We start from the raw sequence: 11,561 nt of genomic DNA, 5'->3' as shown, positions 1-11,561 counted from the left end.
CAGGAATATATGTCTTTTACGATACCTTGTTACTATGTGATGGTTGAATTTACCAAATATGTTTTTGACTATTTCTGTTTTATTACGCATTAATGATCAGAGTGATATGTATCAGATATATGTTTAAAACGGCAGTTTGATATACGAAACATATTCGGGAGAAGGTAGAATTTACGCAGATTTTATCCTCATTAGGGGGATTCGAACCGATGTGGGCTGAAAACGTAGTAAAAAACATACTTACATAACTAAAAGTGTCTTTCTTTGAGATTAATACCATCTCCATATACAAATTGCATGTTATAATCTGAAAACAACTTATTTTTCCATAGTTTAAATGGTTAACTGTCTGCAAATTAATGTGATAACTGCCGGCAAATTAATGTTCTATACTATGAAGCTCGAAGTTTAACATCTCTAAGTAGCCTGTTATGGAAATTACATTTGTAACTCAGCAAAAAAAATTATAACTATGTAGTCACTATCAAAGTAAAATATGTGGAGTTTCTCCCATGGAACTTCGTTGAAAGCTTCTCTAAATAACGACATATTAAACTACAGATCGATGGTGAGCAATTCATCCACGGATGATTTTCCTTGAGGCTACAAAGATTAACACTAGCTTCATAGTTTCCTGGAAACCTCAAGTGTGAACATATCCCACCTCAATAAATCAAACAGCTTTCACTTTCCGGGATGGAGGACGTCGGAATAGACTGATAAGATCGTCAAGACCCTGTTGAGCAATACCAGAGTCACATTCAGTTCTCCTTTCTTTTTTTTCTAATTTTGAAACCCCATTCGTTTTTATTGTAAGAATGGGGTTTCAAAATTGTGTTGGAGCTTAAATGGGGAAGTGAGGATTCATATAGCCGATCCAAATTAGTATGGAGGTGCAGTAGTAGTTGCTATAGTAGTATAAGCAACAAAATGAAATTTGCAAACCAGAAGGAAGACATTGAGAACCAAACAAACTAGAAGACATACCCTGGTGGTGATAACGAGAAAACTGAAAAGTGTTATCAAGTATGATCCAAGAACTAACAACAAGAGCAAGTCAAAAGTCACGCTTGCAACCTAAAATAAAAAGAAAATACGGTGTTAGATTTTTTACAGCTCATTAGCTGTAGAAAATGATTGCCACGTTAAATTTGAAAGTAAATCAAGTAATGACTCTAGATTAATAGAGGTGCAAGATGAAATGCAATGCTAAGTTAGGCAAGTGAGAATCAAGATAGGCCTATGTATTAGAATTACAATTGGACCCTAAACAAATCAAGTATGATCAATGATGAAATGTATTGTAATTAGCACAGACACACACGAGTACTAGAAAGGTAGTAGTGGCAAGGAGACAGAAGAGGGAATGGTCTTACACACCTGATATACATGTAACTTGCCACTAATTGAATCATAAAAAGTGAAAGTCTCATCTAGCGTCTCATGCTGTACATTCACCTCAGCAGTATGATCAGCTAATTCCTGCAGGAGTAGAAAGCACATGTGAACAAAACGAAGGGGGGAGGAACGGCTATCACAAGGGGCTCAAATTGCTATATGACAATGCCAGAGTTATCTTTTGTTAAGTGATCTTAAAAATGAAAATTTATGGACTAATACTTTCGAAAGGTGGACATCATTTTTTTGGAGTTTATGTGTCACCAAACAAGAATTCAGGATTATCTTGATTTTTTCAGGAGTATTAGTTCATGAATTTTCCGGAATGTGTCACCGACTCTGTTTGAATTCAAATATTGTGGGTCCATTGGTGATGACCTATTAATTGATACTCATTATTTTCAAAAGGCAGACATCACTTGTTTTTAAGTTAATGTGTCAAAAAACAGGAATTCAGAACTGTCTCGATTATTCGTGTGTATGTCCATGAATATTCCAGAATAACTGATTGACTCTGTTTGAGCTCAAATTTTGTGGGTCCACTGGTGACGACCTATTAAATGATACACATCGTTTTCGAAGGACGGACGTCGCTTTTTTTGGAGTTTCGGTGTCACAAAATAGGAATTTCCGGAATTATCTCATTTTTTATGTGAATTAGTTCATAAATTTTCTGAAATATGCGTGACAGACTCGGCTTGAGCTCAAATTTTGTGGGTTCATTGGTGACAACCTATTAAATGATACTAATTGTTTTCGAAAGGCGGACATCCTTTTTCGGAGTTAATGTGTCACGGAAGGAGGCAAGAACAGGGGATCCGAGGTTAATTATTTATACTATCAAGGAAAGGAAAAAAGATAACAAGAGACGCATTATCTAATAGTGTGGAATGACCATTGGTGATAGTGATGCATGTGCATCGACATGTCTCTATATGTTCACATGATTTAAAAGATTTCAAAGAAAGGATGGTAGTACCTTTTGCAGTGCCATGATAAGTGGGTCACTCTTTGAAAGAAAAGGTGCCACTCGAGAGGTAGTAGACAAAAGATCCAGCCAGGACCGTACATAGGAAGGATTGACAGCTAAACTACCATTGTCTGCAAATATATTTGTGCCTTTTCCTTCCTGGCTGTATATATGTCTCTGTGTACATAGATACTTGTTAGACAGAAAAATCCTTTAACCAAATGTAAAAAAAGAAGATATTTCTCATCGAGGATATAACAAGCAACATTTCATACTCAGTTTACATAACAGAAAGTATACCAAAAATAACAAGGCATACAAGGCTGCAAAATAATATGCGTCCAAATGATAATCTAGAAAAATATTCTTTTTCCAGAGAAGTCCTACCACCAAAACATCTTACATACAGCACACCCCAAGAACATTAACAATATACAAAACACTGTCGCACAAACAGTGAGAAAGGCACATGGAGCTTTGTACTCCATATTAATTCTTATAAACTTCCAAAGGCCATATTAATTGTAGATATTTTTAGTAAGATGCCCATCTAATATGGGATGTAGTTCTATACATACATCCTGAAATTGTTAGATTTATCCTCATCCTAAAGATCTTTAACAGTTATGCTTCAACAAAATCATGTAAAATTCTAGTATTGTTCATCTGACTAATTTAAAGAAAAGGTGCAACAACAATAAAATAGCATATAATTGAATTTATAAGCTAGAAAACTACTTCCAGAAATTGACCAGAGCTTTAATGTTCTTGTGGAAAACATGAAGAGACCTTCAAATGAAAGTAATTTTGTCAATTAAATGAAGTCATGGAATGACGATATAGATATGGTTCTCTAAACTATCTTGTTTATGTCAATTAAATTATGAGGTTTATGTTGATTATGTATAAGACTGTATGCATGCAAAACATTAAACACAATGGATATCTTAACAAAAAGAGAAAGATGTAGAAGTGACACACATAAAGTTCCCGTGAGAGGCCAAAGAAGCCCCCCCTTATCATTTTTCAAGTTAAAACAGTTCGGTCACAGTTGTCTATTTCTCAAAAAGAAGAAAATGTCACTTGAAGGTTGGTTGTTTGATTATTAATAAAATCAGACTTCTATTATATTATTTCATCATGTTTGGAACAGGTTTGGCAGCAAAGATGTAGATACTTACTGCTACACTTTCAGCAACAAGCTTGACACTTCGAATGATTGAGGCTTCACTAACAGAACGTCTGAGAACAGAAAACAAGGATTTCAGCTAATTGTGATCAAAAGAATTTTGAAAATAGGATATAAAGTTCAGTCCCAAAGCACACCACCTGTTATCAGACGTGCCTTCTAACAATTCAGGTGCAGTAAAAAGCTCAGAAATTGTTGCTGCAGTGACTCGCAGCCTTGAAAACTGCTCATGCTCCCAAGCTACCTACATTATTTTAGTAGCTTTAGCACAGAAACTATTACACATGGCATTCTAAGGAAATAAAACAAGTCAAAATGGCAGGAGTAATTGATATTCAACTACAGAACAAAGCTCAATAACTTATTGCTCAATCAGTGTTAATACTGTTCAGTTAATCATTTAACAACGGGAACCTGTAATATAGCTACAAATGAGCTGGGTAATCTCAATCCTACCCCAACATAAGATCAGATGGAAGGTTTCCTCCTTCACAAGAGAGATTGCTGCATAGAAGTTTGAAGAATCTGTTCCTGGGGATCCCTTTTTCTTTATGTTGCAGTTAACTTTGTATATGAACCGTGAGTTTCATATTGGCATAAATTAGCAGCCAAGGAGAAGATGTTTGAAGGAGAAAAAAAATATTCAGATGCCAGAACATTTCGATCGTCACTAAATTACCAGTTTAATATAACTGCACTACTAAAACCCAAAACCAGCAAACACTCAGTGATTGTAACCAGACAGATTCTGCCACTGACATAATCTCATTTTTTAGTACCATTGCTCTTGTTACAAATGTCACCAGAAATGTAACCAAGCACAAACCCAACCTCAACTAGCAGAGCACTATGTCATACACACTAACAAGGAGTTGCACCATGGCAAAAATTGTCAAATTGGTTAAATAGGAAAATAGTAAGCAAATTTGATCCAATAGAATGGCTAACTGCAAGTTTTCACAAAAATTATCTGCCTAATTTAGGTCCATATTTGATTCAGGGGAAAGAGGAATAATTTCCCCAACTATGCAGTAGTCAATTTTTCACACAAAAGACGACATTTATTTATTTTTACTTCGACATGAAAACAGAATTTTTTTTCCATCACCACATCAGAAAACAGTCTTCAATGCCCCAAATATCATTTTTCCCAAAAGATATTTCTGAGGCTCTAAAGCTGGCCCAAGGGTCTGATTATAGATGAAGTCAAAGAACAGGCCTGACCAACATATAAGAAGAGATGTGTGCTTACTCTAGGACTGGAGATGTTTATTTTTTTGTGCTTAAGACCAACTTGAAGCCCCGATTCTTCTGCTACACTGGAGAAACCCTACAAACATAGACTTTTAGACTAGAAAGGATTGTGGTAGAAGTAACAAAAATTGAGCTACTCCAAGGTTCTTTCAGTTGATGCAATCATCCCATACCTGAAATATTTGTTGTATGTATGTGTTTTCAGGAGGTTTTGAAACATGAAGATGTAACTCATTGTCAAAGGAGCCAAGACTATTCAAGCAAATGGCATAGTCGATACTCTCCCGTAGACGTTGGTCAAAACTTCGAAGCCACTGAAGAGAAAGAAACTACAGGTTGAAAAGACAGAGCAAGATAAACTGCAACTTATGCATAGAAAATGCTCGGGCAGGAGTAGTGCACCTTCTGCGTTCCGTTGAAGTTATAAGGCCCACCCGACGTCAATCCAAAAAGTAAGTTATATCTACCTCTTGTTTTAGGATTTGAATACAGAACAGAGAACAGCCTAGCTATCTCAAGAAGTGCCACAACACCACTTCCATTGCTATCACTTCCAACTGACAATGCCTGCAGATTATACCATAGATTAAGTGATTAATGTCAGAATGGATAGTGGCAGCTCACAAGTTAACGCAAGTATCATTTACCGGTGCAGCCCCAAATGTGTCATACGAAGCCACTATGGCAATAGTAGGGAGTTGACTTGAGTCACCATCAGATTTCAGCCCTGGTAACCATCCCTGAATTCACCCCCAAAGAAAAACGTAAACATCCTTGATAATAAATGCACGATATTTTAACTTCCAAATAGCAGTTAACTACTTTTTAACTTTATTGATTAACTTAGCTACTATTTTTTTTTTTGAGAATTGGTAAGTTAACCAGTGCATATTTTAGATTGTTATTGTAACATATTTGAGTATCTCTCCTATAATAATTCAAGAAATAATCTATGGTAACTAGGAAATTTGAGAATTACTGTAGAACAAAATTTTGGTTTACCACTACAGGGAAATAAATCTAAGAAATATTTAAATAATTTTCGGTCAAATTATAAAACAGAATAATTTAGCAATAATCTAAATCATATGATTGAATAAATAGGGAAATCCAAAATGTCAAATGATATTTATAACTACAGAGGGATTTGCAATAGTCACAGCATCTTCTCTGTGCAAATGAAGTACCGCAAACATTTCCAACTACCTAAATTAATGCAGTTAACTTTGGCAACCAAAGAAAGAAAAATATCTTCTCCACATGGGGAAATAAAACAAGTAGATCCACTTCCTTTCCTAAATTGACATCAATATGAACGATGTTTATATACATATTAGTAACCATATATAGTCTAGTTACTTAGGATTAATTTGGTTCTATATGTGTCTTCCTATTGCTTGGATATCAGCTAGCAACATATAGTAGATAGGACATCCGATCAAAACGCATATATTTGTGGGATAGCTTTATGCTTCCTTCCAGGAGTGATGATCCAGATATAACAAGTATGCCATCACATATTGTATTCATATTTCATAGTGCTTGGACAGCAAGATCTGAATGTCCAGCCAGATCAGAATCATAAGAATTAAGGAAAAGTTTGCATCTTCTTGATGCCTTTAAATGAATCTACTTACTTCATCAAAACAAAAATAAATAAATAAGGAAAAGCTCATTGTTTTTCCCTGCTTCTAGAATCATAAGCCAGAGATAGTGAGTAAGCCAACACTAACAATATCAAGTAAACCACATGCTATGAATTAAATTTGTAGACACCTGCATTCCCTCTACACAAAAATTCCTCCTCAATCTCATCAATAGCTAATTACATTAAAGCAAAGAAAATCAGTAGCTCCAAAAAAAAACCCAGAGAAAATGACCACAATTGATAGCGAAAGGGGAGATAAATTCTAACTATCAAGAATGTTAACTTTTTAGGCTAGTAAGAGAGGTCAATGTCATTAGAAAATTCATAGTAAATCAAATTTCTCAGAAGGTGAACTAGAACCTGAATATTTGTAATGGTGGGAGATGCAATTTTCTTAGGATCTGAGGCAGCAACAACAAGCTTGTATCTGTAGACATGTGATCAGTGGAATCATTAACAAGAGAAAGTGAAACCAGTTTGACAATTCAAACTGAACCACAATGACAGAAACAATATGCCAAATATCTGATACTCATTCTGCTCCATGTCCTCTGACACACTTCCCTTCTAGGGACACATAATTAGTTGATAAACTTAATAGATAGTAACTGAAAAATCATTCAACAGTTGCAATAACTTGATTTATCAAAGCAACTTTGTACACAATTTCATCATTTACTTTAATATTTGACATATTGCATGTTGTACTAGTTATAAAAAAAAAAAAAAAAATTCTATGCACAATCAACTAGTTGCCAAATATTCTGATGTAGTTATATTTTTTCTTTTCTTCTTTTCTATATTTGCGTGGACAAGCATGTATCCAGTAGACAGATCACTGATAGTAATCCAACTTATCAGTTCAAAATATTATTTTGACAGTAACAAAATCTGAAGAGTTAGCTGAAGAATAAAGATGAACAGAAGCATTTAAATTTATGATGGAGACTGCAGATGGTAAAGGAATTTAACAAGCACATTAACAACAAAAACAAATTAATCAAGACTGTGTTTAGATCTGTAGGACATTGGTCCAATATTGTCAAGTTTTAGTAACTTGTCATAAAGCAAGAGAGGCAACTTCTCTCTCANGGTTTCGAACTTGAGACCTCCAACATGAAAGTCCCAAGCCCAAACCACTGGGCCACCCCTAAGGGTGTAAAGGAATTAACAAGCACATTAACAACAAAAACAAATTAATCAAGACTGTGTTTAGAGATCTGTAGGACATCGGTCCAATATTGTCATGTTTTAGTAACTTGTCATAAAGCAAGAGAGGCAACTTCTCTCTCAACAATAATAATGAGACACAAACTTACCCGCCTGTTGTAGCAGTTGCAGGTTGACCACTTGCATCATTTCTCTTGACTTCAGCTAGTACAGCATTGATATTATCGTCCTCAAAAGCAAAATACACAGGATACTGAAAGAGAATATCATACAGTTAAACAATCACTACATTTATATCATATATATGAAATCAACATGAAGAAGACGCAAATAAACCACAAATGCTTTCCACGCAAGAGAAGTCTGGTGAAGTCAGCAGATAAGCAATACAAAATTAAAAACTCTATCCAATACCAAAAGTCACATTTTCCTATGCTTGAGAGAGGAGTTGGCACAAAATGCAGTGAACTCAATTATATAAAATCACATACAAATGGAGTCACATGCACTACACACTCTTTTTATCAGGTAAATAATATTTTCATTAATAAACATGGCCAAAAAGCCATATTTAGGGGGTAAACAAAAAGGTAAAGAATCTACAAACATGCACTACACTCATCTTTTCTGGAAACTTCAACTCCCTGTTCTAATACAAAATTAGGCTCTATAGTACTTTTCCGATTTATGATAATAACTAGATTAGTTCATATAAGGCAGAGGGAGTTGCAACTAAAATTGCTCAATTTTCTTTTGTTCTATGAACACTTGGAAGGATAGACTATACATATGGACATTGTTTAACATAATATTATACTTATCTCATCCTTGCGAAAAGGAAGTCAACAACAACAACAACAAACAACAAACAACAACAACATACCCAGTGAAATCCCACTAGGTGGGGTCCGGGGAGGGTAGAGTGTACGCAGACCTTGCCACTACCTCGTAGAGGTATTTGCGAAAAGGAAGTCAAAGGCAAATATTCCATATGCGAAAGATAACCTTCTTTTTTTTACTTTTTTTTTTAAAACTGGCAAGGTTGTATTCTCCATCATTAAGGGTATGTTGGCTACCTCCAAAAAGGGATAATTACAGATTTCCTATCAAATCTATAATCTGATCTTATATCATCCTTACAAAGTTGTTTACACCAAAAAAGTAAAAATACTATACAATTGCATTTAATCACAGTCACAGTCATCATAATCCACATCAAATCACAGTCAATGCCTCTATGACATTCTGTTTCATACTCAGTCACCATGTTCCTATATATACAATATTTTAGGATTTTACTAGGATTGAATACTAAAACTACTTCTGAGTGTTCATATTCATCACTTTAAATGATTTGACATTCATTTTTTATCACCAAATAGTAGTTGGTTACTAGTACTAAAAATTGATTTTCCCAAAAAATAAAAAGGGAAACCGCTGATGATTAAAGAATAAAGAACTATTTAATTATGAATGATTAAATCTGCTAGTCAGCTAGAATAAACCAAACAAAACGAAAAACAGCCCCTAGACAATGGTCAAAGGCATCTCTAGGAACATGATAAAGGTGTACTATAAATCTCATGCATCACACCACTGAACATAACCACGTGCAAAAAAAAATAAAAAAATAAAAATATTCAAGGATGTGTTTGCCTCACAGGAATGTTAGCATGACTAAGCAATCGTTCCAGCTCAGACACTTTATTTCTCAGAAGGTCAAAATCTTCATCACCACCAACTGCAGTCTCTACTTTTTCTGGACTAAATTGAGGCGGCAGTAAAAGAAGTAAGCCCCCTAATAGCTTCCCCTGTCCAATGTATTCTGCAATAAAATGGAAATAGGAAGAACAAGGCCATTAGATGAGAGACTGAAGAATGGGGAAACCACAAATCACTAAAACTAAGTACTCAAATATGTTGTACAATCAACTATTAGGTTAAATTTATATTCTTTCAGACGATATGTTAAGTTGAAGATCCAGAAATTCAACTTAAAAGATCTTTTTTTTCTTAATCAAAAGATATTTTAAGTTGAATTTCTGGAATAAGTTTTCTTTCTGCAACTGTCAGAATTTAATATACCCTTTAGCAGAGTTAGCAATACAAATGATATCAGAACAAGTTAACAACAATTGAACAGTTCAAGAGAAGTAAACCAGAAGTACTTTAGCAGACTTATCGCATTAAAAACGAATGCCAAGGCGAAGAACAGGAAAAGAAAATATAAAAGTGCAAAACAAAGGAATCAATTAAATAATAAGGTAGTAGTTAAGCATTCATGTTTTTGTGACACTAGAACTCAATATCCCAAACGCTGAAAGGAGAGCCCCACTGCTGAGAATAGTTGTTCACAAAGTAATTCAATTTTTGAGAATACACCATATTCTTAGACTGTTCAGTCTTAAATCAGCTTGTCCTTTCTTCGTAGGATATATTTTAATCAGCATTGTCAACCTACTGTCATTTCCTAAAGTTTATGCGTCAAGTTGATTAAGTGCCTAAAAGCATATAGTTGCATAAATGACTTTTGTATTGTTTTTTCTGGTCCAAATCTGGCCTTTGTTCTACTCGAACTTTCTCAATGTTGTTCCATACCATTGCCGTTAGCAAATCTCGTATTTGACCTTGTAATTAACAAAGCAGCTCCAGTGTGAAATAGGTGGACTCCGTGTCCAAATTGTTCAAGAAAAGAAGTCTACATTTACCCACCCACCCCCCACCCCCAACTTTTAACTATAGTTTAAAATTACTCTCAGTTTGAAGTTCCATTAGGTGTCAACGACAAAAAAAAAGAGACTTTCCTAATGGTGGGGGCAAAGATTAGACCAATTCAATGGAGCGCAAAGTGGCTTAATTTCAGAGAGTTGAAATCTGTACAACGATCCTCCCAGAAAGGAACAATAGAAGTCTCAATGGAATTTCATATCCAAACCACTCCCTAAAACTAGACATTTACTTATTTATTTTAGCTGGAGCAACTTAACCCCTGTAAATAGACGTGATCATTTTCTGGACTTTGTTAGCTAGCTCCCTTATCTTAGCATAGTTTCATTAGATGTATTGGAGATAAAACATTCTCTTTTGTACCTTTTGCATCTTCCTGATGCCATTTAATGGAACTTCTTACTTCATCCTAAAAAAATGTAGCAATTGCTATAAAAAATCACTGACAATAATGAACGAGCTACATAGCTGAACAATGGCTAGTACATGCAACTTCGTAACACTAAATTCATCTATGCCATTATGGAATAAATTAAACAACTTTAAAATGTAGTTATGATTTGGTTAAAGCAACAACTTCGAGTTTCAACAGAAACTTTCTATTGTTACCGCAATTGCACCTATTAAAACAACTACTTAAAGATCACTTTTTCTTAATAAAACTGGAAAAAAAAAAAGCAGCTGAACCAAAATCATTGAAAATAACGAACGAGCTTCTGAGCTTAACTATAGCTAATAAAAGCAAAATAAGGATTTTCAGATAACAAGCAGTATATAGAAGCAGCGAACCTTTAATGAGATCGAGGTCCAATTCACGAACAGGAAGCATGAGTACAGTGCGAGAGAGATCTACAGTTGAGCTAGAAGCGAAGAACGACGAGCCAGCGTGGTGATTGAGAGTAGCAAGCCGAGATCCGAAAGGAACGCCGGAGAGATCATACTGAACCAGGCGATAAACGTCGACGACCGTGACGGCGTCGCAGAAGTCAACACATGCGACAAGGATTAACGCCAATGCTACTACCGGATAATAGACGGGATCCAATGCCGCCGGCCGTCTCTGAGAATTCGCCATTGAAGAATGGCTGCTGGGGGTGGGGGGTAGGGTTCTGCAGAAGAGAAATATCCGATGGAGGGGTTGATGCTAATAGGCTGCGTATTGTAATGGAAGTGTCTTTTCTGGAGTGGTAGTGGAAGTGATGAAT

At 35.2% G+C, this 11,561-nt stretch overlaps 1 protein-coding gene across 1 annotated transcript; it reads right to left on the bottom strand.

The window, feature by feature from the left end:
• Positions 1-286: 286 nt before the first annotated feature.
• LOC125844136 (uncharacterized) lies at positions 287-11,530 on the bottom strand. Its single transcript, XM_049523393.1, has 14 exons — positions 11,146-11,530; positions 9,291-9,454; positions 7,779-7,882; positions 6,820-6,886; positions 5,459-5,551; positions 5,214-5,378; positions 4,985-5,125; positions 4,810-4,887; positions 3,698-3,801; positions 3,550-3,610; positions 2,378-2,545; positions 1,381-1,482; positions 988-1,077; positions 287-736 (listed from the first exon to the last, which is right to left on the bottom strand). The coding sequence occupies exons 1-14, from the start codon at positions 11,429-11,431 to the stop codon at positions 674-676; spliced, it is 1,686 nt and encodes a 561-aa protein (XP_049379350.1). The 5' UTR covers positions 11,432-11,530; the 3' UTR covers positions 287-673.
• Between the last annotated feature and the right edge of the window lie 31 nt (positions 11,531-11,561).

Source organism: Solanum stenotomum, chromosome 11 (genome assembly GCF_019186545.1).
Source record: "Solanum stenotomum isolate F172 chromosome 11, ASM1918654v1, whole genome shotgun sequence".
NCBI classification, from domain to species: Eukaryota; Viridiplantae; Streptophyta; class Magnoliopsida; order Solanales; family Solanaceae; genus Solanum; species Solanum stenotomum.
The sequence above is the reverse complement of the archived record's forward strand: the minus strand, read 5'-3'. Positions and strand labels throughout refer to the sequence as shown.

Excerpts from the sequence above, each read along its gene's own strand:
- LOC125844136 (XM_049523393.1), bottom strand. The coding sequence starts at position 11,431 with ATGGCGAATTCTCAGAGACGGCCGGCGGCATTGGATCCCGTCTATTAT. Across the intron at positions 7,883-9,290 it reads TTAGTCATGCTAACATTCCT|TATCCTGTGTATTTTGCTTT; the intron begins GTGAGGCAAACA and ends ATTCTCTTTCAG. Across the intron at positions 6,887-7,778 it reads GCAACTGCTACAACAGGCGG|ATACAAGCTTGTTGTTGCTG; the intron begins GTAAGTTTGTGT and ends ACATGTCTACAG.